The 24,531-nt window shown below is 42.1% G+C and overlaps 1 protein-coding gene across 1 annotated transcript in view; it reads right to left on the bottom strand.

Moving 5' to 3' along the window:
• Positions 1-3,080: 3,080 nt before the first annotated feature.
• The window catches only part of CPS1 (carbamoyl-phosphate synthase 1), a 98,622-nt gene continuing 77,171 nt past the window's right edge, over positions 3,081-24,531 (bottom strand). Inside the window, exons 29-38 of the mRNA XM_048310348.1 lie at positions 23,057-23,134; positions 21,958-22,065; positions 20,704-20,793; positions 19,158-19,328; positions 16,487-16,561; positions 13,560-13,658; positions 6,475-6,534; positions 5,500-5,612; positions 4,821-4,950; positions 3,081-3,564 (exon numbers count right to left, since the gene is read on the bottom strand). Of these exons, the coding sequence (XP_048166305.1) occupies positions 3,466-3,564; positions 4,821-4,950; positions 5,500-5,612; positions 6,475-6,534; positions 13,560-13,658; positions 16,487-16,561; positions 19,158-19,328; positions 20,704-20,793; positions 21,958-22,065; positions 23,057-23,134 (1,023 nt within the window). The 3' untranslated portion in view covers positions 3,081-3,465. The remainder of the gene's footprint in view (positions 3,565-4,820; positions 4,951-5,499; positions 5,613-6,474; positions 6,535-13,559; positions 13,659-16,486; positions 16,562-19,157; positions 19,329-20,703; positions 20,794-21,957; positions 22,066-23,056; positions 23,135-24,531) is intronic.

Here is a 24,531-nt window from a genome sequence, read left to right on the forward strand (position 1 = left end):
AGTGATTTAAAGGGTGCTAACTTCAGAAGAGTAAAGCCAGGAAGGTGATCAACTGGAGAAAGAGTCTGACTTCAATATTCAACAGTGTCTCCTGGGAAATCAAGCCTCCAGAGCTTCCCATCATTCAGCACACTTGGAGAGCTATCCTCCAAAGTGTGCTCAGCAGACTAACTACTGAGGAAAAAAAACCCCACTCTTACTAAAAATTAGTTCCCTTTATATTTCATCACAGCTTTTGTCATCATTTCTTGTGCTTATCTCAAAGGTTGTGCTTTGTACTGTCTCTTACACCTTCATGCATCTCTTTTACCAACCCTCTTTTAAGGCAGTAAAAAAGAGTAAAATTATTTGAGTGCTCATAGATTAGGATATTTCTTACTCTCAACAGCCTCCTCTTTCATCTGTCATTGTCAACCTCCCCAAGATTAATAAGGAAAAGACATTTATAAGAGAGAATCCGTTGAGAGCAGAGATGAGCTTGGTACAAAGGATACTAATTGGAACTTCTTTTTAGCTCCACATTGATCCCAACAGCTGTAGATACTTAAAAATCTTTTTCTATAGTGTCCGCACAAAAAAAGAAAGGCATATCAAGAAACAAATTCAGCCAGCATCAGTGTCACCCTGAAGTAAGCTGGAGGATGATTTCTCGACTCCTTCTGTCCATGACAGGAGTTGGAGTTTCATCTTGCATCAGTCACAGCAATGGGAAGGGAGGGGAGGAGACACCAAAAGGAGATGGAGCAAAGCCAGCACAGGGCTGTATAGATGGGTCTGACTAAGAAAGGACATTCCTGTCACCTGCTCTGAAGCAGGAGGGGGAAGAGCCCAGTGTTTAGCACTGGCAGCAAAACATTAACATTACTGCATAATTACAGAGTACTCAGTGTGTATTCAGCCCTGGTGTGTTTTTCAACAGGATTCCACTCCAATTGTATGAGAGCCTGTGGACACCAAAGAAGCTGTGGATTAAGTACCTGCAGCTGCTGCAGCAACAGGAATGTATATACAAGTATACATAGATACACCCACACTATCAGCTAACTGGCAGGAGCACTGGTTAACAAAGTTTAATTAATAGCAAAGTTTTCCTATTTTTCCAAAACTGACAGCCCCTTTTTAAATGTTCCCATCTCTCCAATATTTGCTAGCCCACTGCTCCATCCTCTGGCTCCTCACTTGTATTTCACATGTCCCTCTCGGGGGATCAGGGCTTCTTCCTTCTCTTGAGTACATACAGCTGAAGCCTTTGTCCTGTGTAGAGAGATTCCTTGTGGAACAGGGGCATATGATACCCCTGGAAAGACTGGACAACCCAGGGTTGCTGAGGAAAAACCCCTGAACTGGCCCCTGGCTGCAAGCAGGCCTGGAAAGCACCTGGCTGCAGGCAGGCCTGAGAGTCCTTGGCAAGGTATCCACTGGCCGGCTCCCCCGCTGATTAGAGGCTGTCTAGAGGGACTGGGTGTGAATCTTTGCAAAAGTAGATATCAGCTGGCATAGTTGAACAATAAAGGGAGAACGATGCTTAATCGTATCGGTGTACGTGTCGTTTATCCGGCCAGCTCTCCAGACTCCGTCCCTAACAGTCCTGCTCTTTTCCCAGCACCTCTTCACCTCTGAGGCATTTCAGCAGCTCTGCCCTAAATGATGTGGTCACTGTCACACGTAAGAATGATGGTTTCCTAACAGACCAGTGTTCATCAATGCTTTAAAAAAAAGACTTAAAAAAAGAAGGGCAGAATCCTGGCCATGCAGAATTTAAGAAGGAGTAGCTGTCACAATCTGGTACTTATTTCATTTTCAACTCATAAGACGAGTGACAAAATAAAAGAACAATAAGAGAATACAGATGTTTTAAGATACTGCTTTTTTTTCTACTAGAGGTGAAAGCAGGGGGGGTGGATGTGAGATGACACCAGCTGTTAATGGGAGTTTTGCCACTGAAAAAATATGCACAGGTTGCCTTTAGAGTGCTGTTTCATTAACCACCATTAGTCATCCATTTCATAACTGGATGGGTGAACAATTGATGCCTTTGGGCTCTTCTGGAGTTTTGGTTGGTTTGGGGGTTTTTGTTACTGTTGTGAGTTTTTTTAATAACATCGCTACTCTGAAAGTGCAAAGCTCTCTGTGTGCACAGCAGGCAGGGTTGTGTTCATCACAAAAGATAGTACTGAAGAAATACCACAACAAGAGCATGGAATGCCAACCAGAAATAAAGTCTGGCTCCAAATTTGGTTTTGGCAGTTAACACATATGGTTCAGAGAGTCCCTTGGTAACTAAAGGCATCACAGCCTCTGCTCAGGCCTTTGTGTATATCAGCAACAGCTCTCATCAGATTTTATATCCTTCCTGAAATGTTTCAGCATTAATTAAAAAAAAAAAACCAAATAGAAAACCTCTTCACCCTGATCCTCTCTCCACACTCAAAGCTTCTTGAGACCCAAGGGAACTTTGGAGCACACACAAGAAGCAGCCCAGGTTTGCTTATCTCATCCACACCACCTTAACTGCACTATTTGCAGTGTTGATAGCTTCAAAAAGCACTGCTAGGTGGTAGCCAGCTCCACCACCAGACATCCAGCACCAGAGGCAGCAGTATTTCTTGGCAGAGCCTGCAGGTATTGGGGCATATATAAGAGGTAGGTACCTAAGACTAGCAGTGTCTTGGATTTGGAATCTCAGGCAGGCAGAGTGTGGCTGGAAGAAAACATTCCACTTCAGCTTACTCTAGCAAGTATCAGAGAAGTTGTCCAGCTTTGAATACTCCGGACTCCTGGGTGTGCTGTGTACACACTGCAGCACAGGGGAAGCAAGACAGACACATATTCCTTAGCTGGTACAGGTTTAGAGGAGACTCTGCATGTGCTGCAGGACACAGTGCTGTTGGCCACAGAGCTGCTGAAGTCTTCTGCCATGCAGACAGCCAAGCATAACACCTCCTGTGTCACAGCGGGGATCTGCTCCACAGACAGCAGTTGAAGGTGCTGCCAGAGCTGAAAAAGCAGCAGAGAAGGTGGGAATGAAAATGAAATGGTCATTTAACTGGGAGGGGGTAAAGCACTGCAACACTTTCACCTCATTTTCAAAGGATTTGATTTTAATGCCCACAATCACGGCACAAAAAGTTGGACAGCAACACACGGAAGTCTTTGGGGAGTTCTCCACTTTTGAAGCCAGACACAAGGCTGAGAAAGAGTCTTTATGATACAGGGAGAGCCACCTGAATTCACAATATTGAATTAGAATGTAAAAAACAGTAACGATAATAGCCTGAAGGACTGAGCAGAACTTGGAAGCCATTCTAGGACACACACATGCAGCTTTCTTCTCCCATCAAATCTGCAGGCTGAAAAAGACCAAACAAAAGAAAAATACATGGAAAGGTGGTTAGGTGGATATCTGAGATCCCCTCTCTTTTGAGGTGCCAGAAGCAGTAAGATTGCAGGCTGGAGAGAGTTCTTCTACGCAGCGTTTCCATTGTCAGCCTGTCTGAAGTGGAAGAGACTCCTGGAGTCCAATTTCCCAGAGTATTTGAGAGCTTCGGCAAAAAGCTTTGTCACCTGTCAATACAAAGAAGAGGAGGAGTGAGCACTGCAAAGGCTGCATGACAGAGCAGGCTCCACACTTCTGCTCTGTCACCCTGAAACCTCCTGGTGCAGGTCCAGTCCTTGAGTCCATCCAAATCAATATCAATTTCAAGGTAGCTGTGCACAGGAGCTAGCTCCAGCCCTCTGGAGCCTGCGTGTCCAGCTGGAGAGATGCAGATGTGCCAGGCTTCCTTTGCAAGACAGCTCTGTTCCATGAGAGCTGTTGTTTTCCCTACAGCCCAAACGTAAAGAGAACCAGGGTTGTTTTCCTCTCTCAAACTCAGAGATTAAAACTCTACAATCCAAATGGTTCCATGAAATGCATCAAGCAGGTGTGGTAATAAATTTTGGATGGGGACCCTTGTTGTGATTGTCAGAGTGTGTTTTGCTAGTAGGCAAAGGATGGGTCTTCAATTCCCCATTCCTGCTAATCATGTCTGGCCATTATCCTATGAACCTGCAGCTTGTCATTCTCCCTGCTCTCCACTCACTCCAATCACAGGAGATTTTGAACAGCTGGACAGCAGTTCAAGTCACTGTTCTGTGTCAGTACCCACCAAAATCAGTAGGAGTTTGGCTGCTATGCTTAATGAGAGCCAGATGAGGCTCTTTTGTGACAGGCAAAGCCACTTGCAAAGGAAGGCAAGGTACTGCTGGCAGCAGGAGTTCCATTTTGCATTACCAAATATCTTTTCCCCATCAGGTGTGAAAGGGGTTTGTCAGGAGCCACAAACCAGTAATGACTGGCAACTGGGGACTACAACAGGACAGGCAGCAATTCCACTTGGATGGCACTTCTGAACTGGATTGCCCCAAGGATCATTCAAGAAAGCCCAGCTACATCCTGCAGTAAGGTTTAAGGACCATACCAGGAACATATTCCACTAAAAAGCACTTCCCATGCCTAATTTAAAGATGTTACATGCAACCCTGTGTGAGATGTTTGCTCTGAAGTGAAAATGATGCAGCAGCAACTTCAGCTGCACAGTGCAGGACTCCAGAATATTTTGGTTGGTTGGTTTGATTTGGTTTGGTTTTACTCAGAGCAATGTCATTTTGTATAGTAGCAAAATGAAGATATATTCAAACCACTGTGTTGTCATGATTTTCAGATACATTATTTGCCAGAGATAATGAGGGTGCAAACAGACTGGAATCTATGGTCACAAGGGCTTGGAAGCTCTGAAGGCTCTTATGTCTAAGAGGAGAAATAACAATATGGGAAGTACCTCGAAGTTAGTGAGCAGAGCAATCCCACTGTCAATAGCCATCCTCCGGATCACATAATTATCATGGACAAACCTGGTGTTGTTGTTGGGCAGGTTAATCACCAGATCTATTTTCCCATCCCTCACCAGCCTGAAGAGACAATGCACAAGACAGTATGACAATGTGTTCTTCCTAATAAAAACCTCTGATGAACAGCACAGGCATGCAGCTAAACAATATTGGAAAATGTCATTTGAGCTTAGTCTTCGCTCAAGAAACAGTGGGTTGAGGGGTTAAGGCATTAAGCCTTATTCAGGATTTTGGACTTTATTTCAGTTCTAGTCAGCAATGCAAAGCAGTATTCAGCCTAGATACAGCTCAGCACAGCTCTGTTAAAGGCATAATTGACTGTCATTAAAAGGCTAAATATTCAGATTTCATGTGTCCTTGCATGAAAATATAACATGGAGCAATACATCCAAGCCATACTAAACAGGACTGTTCAAAGAGATGTTCATTAAGCTGAAACATCCCTGCTGTGGCAATTCCAGACAGAACCAGATAAAGCAAAACTTTTGGATTGAATCCAAAGTCCCATTAAATTCTTACCGTTGCTTTCAACAGGACTAGCAATTTGCCCCTTGCATTTGCTGTCCTGGATTGTAAACACAAATTTGACAAGGTGAGTGTTACTCTTACCTCCTGACCGGAGGGAGGCTTGGACTCTGGCTTTCCTGTGATGGCCATGCCACAGGATTTGCTGGGATACCATTAGCATTGAGCCAGGCTGAGGTTGCTTCCGTGGCATAAAGCTGTCACAGGAAATAAAAGGGTTATTTACTGTGTACTTCACAACACCAAAACTTTTCATTGAACTCATGTGGGCCTGACCCAACACACAGCCTTGCTGTTGTCAGAGCTGATTTTGGAGGACATTTCTCCTAACAAGGGTGTTTCTCCATCTAGAGAGACACACAGAGTACAGAACAACCTTCCCAACTTTCTGTTATCTGTGATTTCCTGATGGATGATAGTCAGTGAATGGTAGTAGTACTTCCAGAAGCAGTGAAGTGGCTTAGGCAAACCTAAATCCCTGTGACTTTCAATAGGGCTTAAGTTCAATCACTTGTAATTTTTTTTGGCCACATTTTTTTTTTCTTTTTAATGCCTAGCACTAAGTTTTGAAAAGTAAAACTCTCACCAATCTTCTGTGGCTGTGTTGCTTTTCCATAGAGATATGGATGCGAAATGATACAGAGTTACAAGAGTGATGTAAACACCAAAAAGTTCATGTGTCTGCAGCTTGCAAGTATCACTGAAAATGTAGCACTATACAGATACTCTCCATAAATAAGGTTTTCCCTCCCTTGTCTCCTGCCATACATGGCATCGTATTGGCATTGTTGTTTCTTGGAGATGTCCATCTCAGCTGCAGGCTGATAGCAGAGCCAGTGTTGTTCCTGCCCTCACAACAGACATTCAATTAAACATTCGTAAAAAATTTTAATTGGGTGGTACCTGCTGACTTTATGGATCACTCAGCTAAAAATCCCTGTTGTACATTAAAAATACCCCTTTTTGTCTATCTCCAAAAAAACTCCAACATTCCTGTGCAGGCTGAGGACATTTCAGATTTTCAAAGCTCTCTAGCTTTAACTAAGTGGAACCACCTACCTTGAAGCCTTGCTCATGCAGTAGTTCTGCCACACTGAGGAATCTGGGGCGGAAGGACTTCTGAAAAAGGAAATTTTTTAGATATAGCGCTAAAGCTAGGATTTGGAAACAGTACATTGTTGGGCAACATGAAGCTCCTCCACATTGTGCTAAGAGGCAAATACACCTTTCTGTGCTGAGTGTGGGCATGGACAGAAATGTCTGCACGTGCATGTACGGCACCATTCCCAAGACAACTATCTTGATCCTGAAGCCCAAGTCACTCCCAGCTAAGACATATTTTGTTACACCAGAGTAAGTGTTCCCATACTAAGTCGGACTGCAACCACCAAAGATTTACTAGTGTATATTAAATATCTGGGCAATTGCCTTCTCAAATACACCAATCAGAGTCTCCTCAGCTCTTAATTATCTTTTCAATCATTGCCCAAACATTTGCTTTCTCTTCTGGCACATAACATATATGGATGGGCTTCGGGCTGCCTTTGAATGCTCTGTTTGCACATTCACACGAATAAGAGCTTGTACATGTATGAGTTCATTTCTAAGTCCCATGGGCATATGGAAAGGGAGTCAGGAGACTGGGACACCATATTCCCATGAGGACCTGAATGCCTGACTTACAGCACCTTCAAAAGATTGTCTTAAAATGCATACCCAGATCCAACATCATTTAGAAAGATAAGACAACCTCCTGTAGACATCTGCACTTGAACAAGCCATTTTAGAGTACAGGTGAGCGAAAGTATCAGCCTAAGTATCTTTGGGATGTTGAAGGTACAGCAATACAAAGATCAGATGCAACACATGCCCTTCTCACTGCCAAGGCAAGCCAAACCTTGCTTTTAACCTTAGCCTGGTCTGGCCATTTGCAAGTAAGATTATTACAAGCTCCCTTATTCCTGCTAGAGCTACTGATAGCTTAACCTATATGGATGAGAGAGCAATATCCTGAAGGGTCAACATTTTCCTAAGAAGAAAAGGAGTAAACAGGTTTTTTTTCTGAGCACTCTGGAAAGAACCTCATCCTGAAAGCCGTCTCGTTCTGTACATTAACTGGAAAATATAAATATACAATGTGACAGGGTTGGCAGCTTCCCAGTCAGAGAGAATGGTTCTGCCTTCTGGTCAGGGGTGCTGGCTTTCACAATAGTATTATAAATTTCTGTCAAACATGTACTGAACACTTGTGACACACAAAACAGTCTCTCTATGGAAAGAAATTACAGCTGTCAGCTTGCATCGGGGCAGCCTCAGATTTACAAGCCGGCTGAAATAACCTGTGTAAGAAACCATTAGTTACTAAAGGTGAAAAGTACAAGCATATTTACTTAGTGGAAGGTATTTGTTGTAGAAGAATTGCATTTTTTTCCTTTATCAGAAAAGTTCCATTTCTTATAACCCCTCATGCTTGCCAGCAAGCCTTGCTATTTGTAATGGGCTACATCCTTAGTTCATTCAATGCAGCTACATCAGTTCTCACTGAGATCTAGCTCAAAATGAAGCCAACCCATCTCCTGTGATAATCTTGAATTCTGGATCCAAATCCACAGTGGAGGATGCAAAAATTCTGGCCTATAAGGAACCAAGGCAGAAAGTTACCTTGAAACAACAGACTTGGACTGCCAGGATGCAAAAATAAAATACTCTATCAATGCTTTCCACGTCTTGTGGTCACCAGCATAGATGTAAAGACAGATGCACTCCATCCCAGAGATATCACTGCTTAGCCCAATCAGGAAAGAAAAAAACCCCTAGCTTTTCAACTCCTTTTGCATAAAATATAAATTATTTAATGGCAGACTCAGGGTTTCAGCATCACAGATTTCTCCAGATTGTGGAAAGAGGTAGGTTATCAGCTTGCCTAAACTGGCAGAGATTCATTTGTCTAACATGGAAGTCGTATTCCATCTACCGTGGGAGAGCATCAGACCTCTCAGATCCTGGGGATCCCTGACCTGTGCAGTGTCAGGGAGTGCTCACAGCTGAAAGACAACCCAGCAGGCTCACAGTCCCCATCAGCTGCCCAACCTGCCTTGTGCTGTCCCCTGGACATCAAGGAGCATTCACGTGCCTGACCTTGGGGATGATGACCTGGGTTTCCACAGCTCAGCATGGCACCAGGAGGATTACCACTGGAACTGCACGCCAGCCTGGAAGCTCCCCAACAAGGTGGGTTCATTGCCTGGGCATACTGGGCTCAGTTTGGACTGCAGATCACAGCACAACCATTTGACTCTTGATTTGCAGAACACCCCAGAAACATTTGCAAGGAAACCAAGATCTCCCTCTCTACTCCTGTTAACTATATCCGTTTGACATTTACCTTCAAGGAGGCAGTGTCCTCTCACCTCAACATGATTAACAGCAAAGGTATAAATGTGCAGCATACCAAATCACTGAAATACGAACCTAGCTGCTTTGGAGAGAAACAGAATTCAAGACCATTTTCCTTCTTATTTCTCTCTCTGCAAGACATAAAAATCCAGACTAAAAATCAGAGCAAGGTGCTAGTCATGAAGCAATGAAGCCTTCAAAATTGGGGTGTGCTTTGAGTTCACCATCTACTGTAGGTGAACCACAGCACCTTGGAGACAACCAAAGGGGCTTGTGTACATGCTCCCAACAATGATCAGCCCCCAGAGCGCCAGAACAGGTTGCAGAAATTATCCTGTAGTTTGAAAATACCCAGTGATGATCGAGACAGGCTATCTGGTATCTGTCCCGAGACTGTGCTTCCCTCTGAGGATACCCCAACAACTTTGCCTGTTTGAGGCAGGTGGGTTCACGTTTGTGATTGAAACAAGAACAGTTGCTACTACTGTTTACAGCCCACCTGATGCCTCATTCCTTGTCCCTCTTGTTTCTGCAGTGAGGAGCGCTCCTTTTCTCCAGCCAAATACTCAGAGAAGGTCACTCATAGTCTGCATGTCAGGTGAAGGTCAACATTTCAACCTTCCCTTCTCACACGACTTTATTTCCCCTCTGTTTCAAAGCAGACCATTGAAAAGTACATAGGTGACAATCTCCAGACTGGGGAGAGGGCAATACCTGGTTCTCAGAATTGACTTTATGTTTCTTGATTTGTAGTTTAATTATAGAACAAATATGCTGGGATGCAGAGAGACCTTTAAGCGACTGATCTGTTGTTTTCAAGTTTCTTTTGTGAGAAAATGAACTGTAAACCACTCATTAAAAAGGACAGAATCTTCTTACTTTTAAAAGGTTTGTGGAGTTGAGCTTTTGGCTTTATCTTTTCTTTTTCCCTTCTTTTTTTCTTAATACCTTTGTACAAAGAACATTCAGCTCAGTTTAACAGCTATTAACACAGAACTTACATAAATGCCTTCTACAGCTAAAATTACTTTTTTTCCTGCCCATTCCCCTTTAGCTGCTATCCAGAAAATACACGTAAATTTTAAACACTAGTCTCTCTCCTTTTTTCTCCTCCTGGCTTTGCTTTTCTTTGTTTTCAAATGCTGTTTTTAAATATGCAGTATATACAGTAGACACAGAACCAACTTCCCAGAGTTTCATATTGCTAGTTGGGTGCCTGCGGCAGCTGTGCCATAGCACGAGGTGCTGCGATCTTCCAAAAGCATCTCCTTAGCGAAGCCGCTCGGCAGGATCAGCCACACACTCACACACGCATGCACGCACAAACACACGGATAACTCCAGTAGTATGAGCTGACGGCAAAGAGGCAGGAAGGGTCTCCATGTAGAGTTCCACAGACAAAGGTTTATTGCAGCCACACCATGAAGGAGTCCAGGGACAAACACAAAACAACGCAGCATCCCGGTTTAAGTATGGGAGCGGATTGAGGATCAGAGACCAATGATCTGAGGGCACGGGGGTGGTACAAAGGCGGGACTAGGGTAAAGCAACCAATAGGGAAGTGGGGGAGTGGCAAGGGCCAATGGGGGAACTTGGAGTGGAGAACTTTCTAGGGCAGGAACATACAAGGTAACAAAGGGGCAGAGAGGCCAACAGCCAACCAGGGAAGCAGAACTGGGGTACATTAACATAGCAAAGCAGAGCATACTGGGAGAAGCCTTTCTGGTCACCCTAACCTGGGGAGGTTCTTTCGGTACTAGGGACTGCCTCAGACGCTCTTTGTCCTTTGTATCGTAGGCTCACCAGCCGCCACAGTTTCATACTGAACTTTTAAACTTTATCTAGGTAGCAAGCAATTTTTCTGCTAATTAGAGGTAACTTAGAGCAACTGCTTCCATCCCCAGATATGTGTGTATATGTTGACATTTGAGGACTCCATGGTAACCTGTGTTAGCAGAATTCATGTTCCTTTCTGGCCACTTTTCACACACTTCCTTCACATCCTCTGCTGGCACAAACAGCCAAAGACATTTTTCACACCCCAGTTGTCTGACAGGAAAATTCATCTATTCTATGGTTTTGTTTTATCAGCTTTATGCAATCATGTAGGGCATATAAGCTTATTGCAAGCACAGTGTGAAAATGGCAGGAGGCAATCAGATGGTTTTATGGGGCCCAAGAATGTTCTAGTTGTATTGGAAGTGTATAAAGTTTTGAGGAACATACATACATCCCAAAGTTTACAACTGTCTCTGATTTTGGCACTTTATGCAGTCAGTAACTATTCCTTGATAAAGAACCGAGATTTTTTTGTTTTTCTGCCTAGCTCCCTGTTCATCATGAAACATACAACCTCCTTACTGATCCAGGCCTGTGAAAGGGGCAGGGCTGTTCCTAAGGCAAACCTGTCAGGAACTGTAATAAATGGTTAAAAGTTCTTTTTTTTTGGTTGAGAAGAAGTTAAAAGTTGCTTGTTAGAAGAGTGAGGGCATGCAGCTAATGAGTTAATTGTTATTGCGATTGTACGGGTGTAATGTTGCCATGTGCCCACTAGATGGGGACACCAATGGGGGAAAGTAGTGGGTCTATAGAAAGGAGGAGAATGTTCTAGAATGTTCTTAAGATAACCTAATAATTATGATGTAAACACTTTGGGGGATTATTGCTTAGTGGGCAAACCAATCACTCAGTGCCCCAGAGACTGACAGAATTGAACACCAATGAAGACCCTAGCAACAAGCCATCAGAGGGAGGATCTGAGCTGCACCAATCACAGCATCAAAAGAGACTATAAGAACTGCTCCGGGGCTCAGCCCCCCCCCCCCCCCCCCCCCCCCGGTCTTCCTGAGGAACCTGAGTCCAAGGGAACACCCTGTGCATCACACGGTTTGTTTTTCTGGGTTGTCGAGTGGGACTTGGGCTTACCTCGAGTCTCCGCTCCTGGTTTTCTTTTTAATAAACAAGCAGACTTTTATTCCACCCAAAAAAGTCCAAGCCTCATTTCTAACAGAACTTCCTCACATAAAGGCTCTTTGCAGAACCCATTGCACTGGAGAGCATTCCCATAATGATATCACTTAAATTTTCTGTCACACAAAGCAACTTTCGGTGATAACGGCAAGAGATGAAACCCTAAAGTCCGAGCTCTAGTCTACCATGGAGTCAAGGGACCTGCAGAATCTGTATCCAAGAGGCAACCCCTTAGAGGAGACAGTTCTGGAAAAGTGTGGAAACCAGAAACATCGGTACAAAAATGTAGCATTGGCTCTTTCTTTCTGAGCTACTTCTGGGTCACAGGAGCTGCAGGGTAGGGAACAATATCAGCTGTGCACAGTCATCAAACAAAGAAAGGATTGATGGCAGAAAAGTGGGGGGCAGAAAAGGGTGAAGACTTGTTGGAAATGATACAACTTTTAAATTTTTTAAGTAACTTTAGTCAGGGGTTTGTCTGCCTTTGACAAGGAGGTGGAGAATTTGGGTTTCTCTTCAAAAGACTGTTCACCGATGGTTTGAGTTTCACTGTGTGAGATCTGATGGGCTTCAATCAACAAAAAGAAGATTCCTAGACTCTGAGAGTTTAACACCTACAGATTGGAAGTAGCCAGAAGATACAGGGGAGATAAATGGACATTAATAGACATTACCCCCTGGTGTGGTTGGAGATTCCTCGTCTGGGAAAGGATTGATAAGAGAATGAGAACCATATTAGTATTGAAGGCAAAGTGATCGATAACAAATAGAAGACCAAATACTGAGAATTGTGTAATGTAGAACCAATCAACAAGAATTTCTTTGGGGTTTTTATGTATAAATATGTGAAAATTCTGGTAAAGAACTCTGTGTGATGCAATGATGCACAACCTGGGCAAGTGTGGATGGAGTGATTTCTATTGCACATCCTGGCCAGAATAAAAACCTGGCCAGAATAAAGTAATGCCTGATTCTCTAACACTTAAAAGATGTTGTTGGAGAGTTTCTTCTATTGCCGCAGTTTTGCTGACAGACTGATGTCCTTCAACCCCTCACCCCAATGCACTGAAGTACATTCCCATCATGACTCCAGCGAGGAGAGGGATGTGACAGTGCCATGCCTGGGGAGGCCTCACAGCCCAACAGCATAACAGCAATAACCAGCCCACAACACCCCAACAACATCAGCTTTTCTGCACCGTCATCGATGCTACAACTCCGCTGGAATGAAACATGTGCCTTCATGGGGAAAGCTTAGCAGATCCAACTTTGCAGCATGGAAACTGCCTCCCCATTTGGGAGGGTTGGAGGGGAACTAGTTTGAAAAGGGCAAGGGGCAATACACAGATGAAGGGAGTTCATATGTAAAGTAGCATGGCCAGGGCTCCTGTTTGGGAGGGAGCACAGAGGGAGCTCTGGGTTCTGGTTGGGATGTTTCTCTGTACTGACCATCTACAACATTTGTTTCCCCAGAAACGTGTCTTAGAGCTCTCTGATCCCAAGTCTCTGCTTGCAGCAATCCCTGGGAGCTTCCTACTGCAAACTTCTGCACTTCCCAGTAGAAACTGTCAGGAGACAGAGGGAAAACCCACCAGACCAGCCTTATTGAATCCAGTAAAGATCTCTCCATGGTGTTTGTTCCTCGCTGTCTTACTGCACTTCAAGATGAAATGCAGAGAAACAAATTTAAGCCATGAAGCCACAGGAATGAAAACAAGGCAAAAGCTACTGAGTTCCTCTGTGTTGCTCCTTTCTCAGCTTTGATTTTTAGGACTCACCTGGATTCCAATCAAAATTCCTTCCTTAGGAAACGTAAACCCTGTGGCAAGCAGAGCCTTCTGGAAGGCAGTGTACACGTCCTCCCCAAAGCATGCAACCTGCAGAAAGGCACAAAGAAGGCAGCATGAGGGGAAAACCAAAAACAACCCAAAAACATTGCCTTAAAAAGAAACAGGAATGACATTTTCAAATAGGCTCTTTTGTTTCTGCGAGAAGAAGTCAGGCTGCTTTTGCATGGAGCCTGCAGGCATGGGGAACAGGCAGTAAATCAGAAAATCACTGCAGACAAATTTCGTAATTTTAATGAAGCAATAATGAAGGAATAAGCAATAGTTTAGTTTCAAACAGCACACCGAGGAGTAACAATTGATTCTGCTAAGTTATTGGGATGCTGTACACAGCCTCTGCTCCAATATTTGGGTTTGCACTGCAAATTATTTAACATTATAGAAGGCTTAGACAGCAGTGAGAGTTGTGCACAGGCACGGTTCCTCTGTGTGCCTGCAAACCATGGTAAGGCAGTGCTTGTGCTCTGGTGTATTCCTGGCATTTCTTGTGAAGGAAAACCACAGGATATAAAGACGCTTCTCCATTAGAAGTCCAGAGATGAAAAAAGTTCAAGTAAAATTTTAGTATTTACTTAAGAAAAGAACAAAGCCATCAGGGCAATTCATAATAATTTATTTTATATAAAGAAATAGTTGAGGAAGAAACCAGTAAGAATCATTTAGCAGTTCTCCAGCATTCAGAACTGGATGTGGAGCTTGGTTGCTTACAGACTGTCATATGATAACAATCTTCTGAAGGAGCTGAAGTGCATTCCTAACCAAAATTTGGAATTCTGGTGACAAAAAGAGGAATGATTGAGCTTTTGTGAAAGTTTAAAAAGAAAAAAACCCAACCAATCAACCTTCACTTTTTCTGGTCAGCTCTACACTTGTTGAAAAACAATCAGAAGCAGGAACTGTCACTGATTTTTCTCTTTGAAATAACAAATCTACCAACATATACAGATGAGATAAAGGGGCTGATTGAGAATTGCTCTCCCATTTTCCTCTTATGGTCCTTCCCATCTCAGAGTGAGCCCTCATATTCATGGTCTCGCTGTTACCATGGTGAGCAGAAACCAGTATTTCATGAAAGAAGAATAAATGATGATTTGCCAGATCTGTTGAAGTAAAAAAAAAAAAAAAAAAAAAAACCAACCAAACAAAAATCCCACAAGGGAAGGGATTTTAAAAAAAGTCATGACAACATGATACAGTGTATCTATATTCTATGTATATCCTGGACTTTTTAGGGTGACAGACAGACTCTGCCTTGTAGGCTCTCCAGCCTTCCAGGAGAGGTTTATTATTATGGAATGGTCCACAGCCACAATACTCAAAGGGACCCCCTTCTTCTCCTGTTGTGGGAACCATGGCTTACAGCAAAATAAATCTCTGCCAGACAGATATGACAAATTCAAGCCCAGATCAAGCCATGTGTGTGAAAAATGTCTGTGAGGAATAACTGAGCATTTTACCCAAAGCAAGTTATTATCCTTACTTCACTATAAGAAAGACTTCCATAACTGTCACACTTTATGGCATTTGTGAATATGGATCTTTCCAACTCATAAAAGTTAATAATCCCTCTTTTATGACCATGGTAATCTCTAACTCTGTATAAAGCCCAGAAAAATAATTCTTGTCCCTAGTTACTATTTTTTTTTTTTTTTTTGGCAAGGAGGTTGTCTGTGTACTCAATTTTGTTCTGAAAATCAGGAAGTCACAGAAGTCACTTGGCTTTTTTCTGCCTATTAACTACACTGAAAGGAAATCTTCTGCAATACTGATTTCTAGCACATTATGAAGAGTAAAATAAAGTAATTCTGGAGAGATGTAGGAGACCTAAGGCTGTTCTTACTTTGTATCTGGGTAGAGTACTTTTTCATACTAGCATGGTAAGTATTTCCTAATGAAAACAGCTCCTGCAGACATACCCAAGCTCACATTCAATGGAGCAGCTCAGGCTCTGCCACCTGCCTAGTGATGGTACAGCAGACTTAAGTCTAATCAAATTGCCTCAGTATTTAATCACTTTCCCAAGAGGGTGTTCTGGCCCAGAATAATTTTTTGCTAGTGCAACTCATTCTAGAAGTAACAGAACACATAAAATTTAAAGACCATTTGGGTGTATCTTTGGATGCCCTTGATAGCTCAGCAATAACTCATAAAGAAATCCTTTGTTCTACATGAGTCAGTGTCACTTTAGATGATATAGATGGAAACCTGTGCCTGTGAGGGTGAGGGTGCTGATCCTGGGCAGGAAGATGCCCAGCCCTGTGCCCTCACAGCATGCCATAACCACACCAGGAGACATTCCAGCAGCGCCTCACAGCCTGGCTGCACAAAGAGTGAGGAAAGCTGCCCAGCTAATCCTGCCCACACTCCCTGTAGCCACCACATTTTATTGTCTCTTTCTTTCCTTTTGCACCTTGGGACATGCCTTGATGGTTACCAGGCAACAAGAAAATACCACACATTTTTGCTGCCTTTAAGCAACTGGCACATCCCGAGACCAACCACTCATGCCCTGGAGTCTCCATGTCGCTGCTGCTACAAGTGTCCATGGGGGTTGGGAGCTGTAACCACTTGTCTGTCCAGAAGCACATAATTCACAAAACAGTCTCCCAGAACACAACAGCTCTCAGATAAATTCATTTCAGGCTGTCACACAGACCAGGTCCAACTCAGGGAGCTGACATTCAGGTAAAGAGGGACATCCAGTGGCTGAAAAAACTGGGTTTTCCAGGACATCGCAGGTTATACAGCTAAAAAAGATCTTTTCAATTTTCTGAAGAAGGTACAGATGCCATCTTGATTCAGGCAGTAATAAGATCACTTTCAAAGATTCATGATGTTTAAAGGCAATGAAAAGATACCTCCCCAGTAGAGGCCATTTCACATCGGAGAACAGGGTCAGCATCTCTCAGCCTGGACCAGGAAAACATTGGGGCCTGGTGAAATAAAGAGGAAGGAGGGAGGAAGAATCAAAATTGGATCATTTAAAAAGAATGTAAAAATTCCAGCTACAGTTGGAAGTGACAGAAAGAGACATGAATTGATCCAAAAAAAGCAGTGGTCAAGGCTGATAAGCAAAGGAATACTTGGCAAAGTAGTTCCCTCAGCATCTTGATGATGGACTGGAACAAATAACCATCTATTCCACCAATAAATCAATCATCTAACTCTTGCATCCTGCTCACATTCCAGTGGTAGATTTTCAGTCAGTGGTAGCCCACTATCTATGATTTTAAGGGCACATTTTTAAACAAAAAGGCTGTGAAGCACTTAATTCATGGAACAAGGAGAGATACTATCTGAATCCAGTTGATTTTTCAGAGAATGCTGTTCTCCATGAAATGTTTCATTTGCAGAAATAAAGCTATTCCACAAGAATGCACTTTTTTTGGTGTGAAAAAAATGAAACTTTGCAAATTATTTTCATATTTTCCCTCTCCCTCACATCCAGAAATACACACTTGTAATTTTTTTTCTTTTATATGCTAATTTTAAGCTCCCTGATGATAATGATGATGATGATTATATTAGGACTTAGATCACAGCACTCTCTGAGTTCTCTTGTCTAATTTGATCTTAAAACAAGAAACATGGAGGGGAGGGAGGAAAAGAAAGTCTCTGTTAAAGAACCAATGACCATTTGTAACAAACATGGAACAAATTTCCTACTACCAAGTAATTTTCTGTAGGGCTTCTCCACATCTTAAACTACTAATGGTATTTGCATAAAGGCAGCAAGATTTCTGCTTAAAAATGTATCTGTTTTTAAATTTGAAGCTATAATTCTGTCCCTGGAGGTCTCCAAGGGTAACATGAAGCTGCTGCTTCATGACACATAACAATGACCAGTTAAAATGAGACAGGAGAAATTCAAAACTTTTCTCAAAAAATGTCACGTGTCTTTGTGACTTTTAGATCAGTTTTGTTTCCACTGTAAGTAAAGAGAAAATGTTTACACTGGCCAACTCAAGCTGAGATATGCCAGTTAAGGTGGATTGTTTTAATGTACATTGTCTTGAAAGGTAACAAGCAGCAAAGCCTTCCACCAGCTCCCTAATTTTTATCTGCCATGACCATGAAAATGCATCATCAGGAGCAGGCTCTGGTACTGCAACTAAGCCCTATTTAAAACTTAGTCAGTCATTCTCTGCCCAGGATTTAATCTTGGTCAGGCCCTGATACTTGTACCAGTCTGGAAGCAAACATGGTGAGACAGTATTTCAATCACTAAAGCTTAAACAGTGGTTACTCTAATTCACAAAGGAGCAGCTATGTTGAGAATGAAGAAAAAAGTTTCATATCCTCTTTTAAGAACTGCTGAAGAAACAAGATCCTGTCTCCATGCAAATACTACTAGCAATAAATTGTAAGAGGATAGCAAATATGATGCATGGATAACAACAAACAGGCTAAACTGGAATATTTTTCAAAGTTTAGCATTTCCAAAGGTGTTAGCAGGTTTTTATATTTGACAAATCCACACAGAACACAAGCAGTATAAAAAGCTTTGTAGGGAAGTTTTAAAGAATAAATCTGGGTTTTCCGCTCTGTAACCAGCATTCCCAGGAGAGACAAAACTCTTGACAGTTCAGCTAACAACAGTGCAGAAGCCCCAAGTCTAAATAGTAGAAATTTATAAAAATAAATTAGACTCATCAAAAAAAAAAAAAAAGTCTCAAGTTTGAATTTCAGATAATGAGATAATGCCTATCTGTGACATAAAAATAAAATGTAAAGCTACATCTAGACTGACTGGCTTGGGACACAGATATGGCTTTAATTTTAATAGGTCTGAACATTTTATTAGTAGAAAGATGTTGGTTTTCTGCTTCCTCAGTTTTCACTTGATTTGGAAGCTATTAAAGCTTGGAAGTTTCTGTATAAACAATTAAACAATTCTCATTATCCCTTGGATTTTCTGCATTACTGTTCTAGATTTTTATGATTAGGAGCTTCAATTAATTTTTTTTTCTTCCACTAAGCATTCAAAAATATCTACAGTACACTTTACTATGTTGGGTCCTATACAAACTTAGTAATTATAAAAAGTAAAACTTTGGCCTTACTGAAACCAAAGGATGCAAAACTTTCACCCCTATTTTAACTGGTGGTGAATATAAAGGAGATTATGTGCATTTGACAGCCCATGTCCCAGATCCTGCAGATAAAATCTGGGGGGCACTCACAACACAAAGTTTTGCATGTCCACATGTGTATTACATAGTATTATGAAATAGCCTGAACTTCAGTGTTCAACTCTGCAAGTGTAAATTTATAATGCAGCCCATAAACAGGATTCAGAGTAGGTTAGAAGCTGAAAATAAAGGAAGATTTGGTTTCACTGGATAATTTTCCTCTGATTTTTCGCTAAAGTTTTCAAATAGATTATCTTGACAGAAGCTACAAAAGGTCAATTTGGCCTTTGGCCAGTGAGTAAATTGTTCTCTCTGGGCATTAAAGTACTAATGGTATGTTAATGTGCTATGTTCTGGCTCTGTGGTGGGGTTTTTGTTGTTCTTTTGGAAACCGTACCTTAATCCCAACATATCTGGATGGAAAAATGGGATGTTCCATTGCAGGGAGGGATGACTCATTAACCTGTTTTCCAATCATCACCTTAGTGGCCACATCAATGAAGTCCACACCCAGAGTCTTGGATACAAAGGGGAAGGAGCGTGAAGCCCGCAAGTTGCACTCTATCACCTGGTGGGATTAAAAAAGATAAATACCAGGGTCAGGGACTGTCCAGGGAAGAAACAGATTGATTCATATTTTTTGAAATCAGCCCTGAGTCCTCTTGGCAGTGATGATCTTCAGATTGTCAAATAAGAAACACAGAAATCTGGATCATTATTAAAACAGGGATGAGGGATGGGGAATGGCCAGCCTGAGATACAAGCAGACTGAGATCCATCTCTATTGTCTGAATATTAGAACTGAAGGGAAGCCAAAGTTCACTCGAAAACATGCTGTACTATATCCTAAGTTAATGTGCAAGAGGCATGAAAACATATGCACAGGCATTAGGTACAACTTCTGGAAGTCCAACCTGTTCTTTTTCCATGGCAATGGCATTTCCTGAATGACTGGACTATCCTTACTGACTTCCCTCACTCACATGTGGAAGTCATTCAACCAGGCAAGAAAGTAACAAAGAAGTTCTGCAACGTGCTGAGAAGCCACCTTGGAGCTCAAGAGCAGAAGAGGAATTGCTGTAAGTGAGAATGAAGTGGAATGAAAGAGGATATGAATACGTAAGTTAAGGTACAACTGAAAAGGGAGGGTCTTTCCAGAGAAAGACAAGCACAGCTGTGGGAAAGCGAGGAAGGAAAAACTCTGTTCTCTGCCTCTGTGGAGTTTCTGAATAACCATGTGTGAAACAGAGGAAAAGTGAAGAACAGTAAGTGCATTTTACTCAACTCATAGCCCAAACAGGAATTTTCGCCAATAATGCATCTCTTCTGTTTCCTGTCAGGTTTTCTTCCTATTCACTGTTTCCTCAGTCATACTCTGTTCACATTCCTCTGACCTTCCATTAGCAACAGAAAGCCAACTGTTACCCAGACAGGGTCAGACATCTGCTGTACTTCTCTTACTAATAACTACTAGGACTATTCAGATAACCATCCTAATGGCTTATAGTAAAGGTTTCAACACTTATATTGTCTTGCTTTCTTTTCAATCCCTTTGAAGGCTTAATTTAACATCAAAATAGCTGAAGATGAGAGAGGATATCAGAGGTCTAAAAGCCATGATATCCAGTACATAGGATGAGGTGCAGGTCCCAGTGCTGTCCCATCCTATTCCAAACTGATAATTTTGGGAAGGACAGCAGCCCACAGTGAAACAAAGCTGACAGACAAAGCAAGCAGACTCTCTTCACCCTCAGTGTGAAGGCAGGGGAGGATGCTCTCTGCCACACAGGCAGGGAGAGCTGTGTGATGAGGGGTGGCACAGGCAACCCCACATCCTCTGAACAAGGCAGGTGGCTGCCACTGCCACCATGCCCACAGCAGATATGCAGGACCCACAAACCTCAGCACAGCATAGGCCCTGCCACACTCACAACAGCTCTTACCAGCACATTGTTGCCTTGCACCAAGAACTGGATATTGAATGGACCAGAGATGGCAAAGGCTTTTGCAATCTTTTTTGTAGCAGCTTTTACCTATAAAAACCAAATTTAAAAAGTGTAAATGTGTGTATATAGAATAAATAATAAGGTTCCACAAAATAGAGAGCATCATGGCAATAAATCACTAGACTTGTGGATTTCTTTAAACATCCTCTCTCTCTGTCCTGTTTCTTTTTCTCTATCCCCACATTTTGGCAATAACATTATTTCAGAAGCACACATGTATAATTTCCCTAGTAACCTAGAGCCTGAAGTGCCATTTGAGGGCAGAAGTAAAAATCAGTTTCTGGTGTGTGTGAGAAAGCAGAGGGGAGAAGGAGAAAAACAGAGAATCAAAGCCTTGCCCTGCAGCAATTCCTACACTGCACACTGGAGTCTTTATACCTTTCTTGGTGACATAATGAATAATGTTTTGTTATTTGAGAATAACTAATCAGTTTTTTAAGTGTCTTAAAAGTCTTTCACCAACATGCCTGTCCCATCACAGATCCGTGGGAGGTGTGAGCAGATACACTCTGGAACAAACTGGGAGGAAAGTCTTATTTCTCAGGTGTGTCAATACAAAGGTTTGAATAGCTTTGCTCCAGGAGATGATATTTTCAGAAACACGGCTTTGGACATTCTTGGAAACAGAGCTGGAGCACAGATCATTATATTACAGCTTTTGCTGGCTTCCAAGCAAACCCTTAACAGGATGACATCATGGGGCATGGCACATTTCATTTTATAAATGCATCTTAACAACTAACTGGGTATCACAAGGTCTATTCTCGAAAGGGGAAAAAGTCAAGATTAGGTGAGGTTTATTCATCCTGATAATTATTTTGGAAAAGCAGACAGCTAGAAAGTCATACATCTGACATAATCATTTAAGGATTGTGGGAGAAAAGGAAGTGGAAAGAGAACCATAGCATATGTATGAATTAAACAATTGTCTACTGCTACAGAAGCTGGTTTTAAACCAAGGAAACAAAAAATCCTATGGGTGGAAAAGTGTGCACATCTACTGCTTAAATTACTCGGACACAGTTCAGATAATCAAGCCAATCACAGGGGTACCCTGACATCCGTCACTTGCACATACCACAGTGGCCTTAAAAAAATCATTGGTGATTTGATTTCTCCACTGGTGATGGAGGGAAAGCAGATTCAAATCCTCATTTCCTTTTCTCTTTTCAGTGCTAGTGCAACACAAACCTTCTCCAAGGCTCCCTGGCTGATGGTCTGTGTGGGGAACATGAGGGTGGCATCTCCTGAGTGAACGCCTGCATTCTCCACATGCTCTGAAATAGCATGTGAAATAACCTGCACACAGCAATGAGAGAGCACTTGGTCATTTCACCCTCTCACAAACTGTTCCTTTGACCCCAGCATAGCCCAGCCTCCTGAACAGAACTGTATCTGAAAAAGGATACAGATGGTGGGGCAACAAGAAGTGAATTTCCCAAGATTTTGAGGAGAATATGCCTGAAGCAGACACTAGGCATATGAACAAGGAAACCATGTCAGTGTCCTTCTACCATGGTTAAGCAAATCATGAACATGATAAAACCTACCACAGCCTGGAGATCCTAAGGCTCCCTTCCTCTCTCTAACATATGTGGGCTCAGAAGGTAAAAGCTAAGGAGGCTTTAAACCAAATTTCTAAGTTCTGCTTGCCAGAACACAAAAAAGTTGCCATTCCCCAACAGGAACAAGCATGAACTAACATCACTGGTGTATTATTTTACCCCCACTCTTTTGTGGTGTTTTATCATGGAGAAAAGAAAGCAGAGGAAATCCAGGCCTAAGGATTTAAATTGAATCAACTGCATCAAGGCACATGACCTTAATACCAAAAAAGTGATCATGTCTGCTGGTTAAAAATTAAGATCGAAAAAATAATATGCCTGTTAATTGAGAAGTTTGTGATTTTTTTGCCTTTGCTGAGTAATGAAATGCAAGGCAAAGTTGTAAAAAAAATTGAATCACTGTGGTAATTCCATAACCCATGATAAAATTCTGATGAAAGTCATTTCTGAAGCCAGTGATTTGCAAGTCCGGTAAAAATTATATTCGAAAGGATTCATTTACATGGATAAGCAATGCTTAAAAAATAACTGGTTAGGTGTATACAATAAGATAGGTGGAGCTTTTCAAGCACAATGGTTTTGAGCCTAAGATGGATTCCTCTTATTTCTTTACTCTCCTCAGCATGAATCCATGGTTCTATAGTAAATCATTCAGACTACACATTTTTGCAGATCTCAGATCCTGAAAAAACACGTTTAATGTTAAAGAAAAGTGAAGTACTTACTCTTCCTGCCTTGGCTACAGCATCCATTTCCACCTCACGGGCATCTTCAATAAATTTAGTGAGTACCACAGGGTGATCCTGCCATCAAGACAAGAAAAAACTAGAAAGTTTTTGTAAGAGAATATTTATAGACCACCCAGGACCTTTTGGAAGCAAAAGACCAGAAGATCAATCTATTAATATCCTCATTTCCACAGATAAGTGAACTTTGCAGAGATATAATGGGGGAACTTGGCATGATTTCCCTAAAACCACTGATGCAAAAAAAGTTTGAGCTCTCCATAACAACACCGTGACAGGGAAATTTGGGGCAAAACCATAAAGGTCTTTTACATGACATCATGGCAGGAAGACGACAGCAAGAAATGCGTGGATCCAGTGATCTCTAATCCCATTTCCCAAAGACAGTCCTTAACTCCAAGATCTTTAATTCTTCCTTGGTCTGAGCCTCCCAGCCATCTCATTGGATGTGGTGCTTCACAAAGGAACTGATCCTCAGCATTCTCAATGACTTTGTAGAGAGGTTTTTTGCTATTTTAGAGTCATACATTCTAGGCAACTGATCCATTCCTTTCTAATTTCTCTGCCTGGTTTCCTAAGTCTCCCAGGGAGAGGTTGCCACTAATTATAACTGGCCAGGAACAACCTGTCCTTGACTCTCACTACCTTCCCTGGTAGACATTGTTTTCCTTCCTCTTCTTCCTGCCTGTCTGTGGGATGCTAACACACACTTCCACTCTCCTCTAATACTTTCTCCTTCCAGACGCCTGCTCCAAAAAACTCTAATCTGCATTCTTCCTAGACAGCTTTGTGTCTCAACATTTTACCTGTCCCATCCACTACTAACTGCCTATTATTTATTAGAGAATAAAATGAAATAAATGACAGTTTGTGCATGTTTTAAAGGCTCCTCTTGAAAAAATACCAAGCAACTCTAAAAGTTACAAAACACAATTCCTTCCATTTATCAGTGCAAGGGTAAATTCACAGGCAAGGACAATGCTGAAGCCTATACTGTTTCATAAGTTTAGTGGCTTGTGTCCTGCTACTTTCTGTCTTGCTGCAGTTTTTCACCGGAAGATTTTATATGTGCACACAGCCTTGTTTACTTCAATTTGTCTCAACCCGCACTAGAAGTTTTGAACATTATTGACAACATAAATGCCACAATGACACAACACTGAAACAGCAGTCATTAAAACAACAGAACAAGAATTAGCAGGGCCTTTACCTGGAGAAGCTCTGCTGGATGGAGCAGAACTAGGTAAGGTTTTGGAACCAGATAAACTAAGCCTATGCAAAGATGGTCACAACTAATACTGGTAGCTTCTGTAGAACCACTCACAGGCCACAAAGCCTTGACAAGACTGAAAAATCCTCCCTAATTTAGAAGCAGAGCACAGTACTTTTGTTCTGGTTTGCTTTTTGCTAGCTTGGCTTCAACTATACTACAGCTTTTGTCAATGCACAATACT

Source organism: Corvus hawaiiensis, chromosome 7, assembly GCF_020740725.1.
Source record: "Corvus hawaiiensis isolate bCorHaw1 chromosome 7, bCorHaw1.pri.cur, whole genome shotgun sequence".
Taxonomy (NCBI): domain Eukaryota; kingdom Metazoa; phylum Chordata; class Aves; order Passeriformes; family Corvidae; genus Corvus; species Corvus hawaiiensis.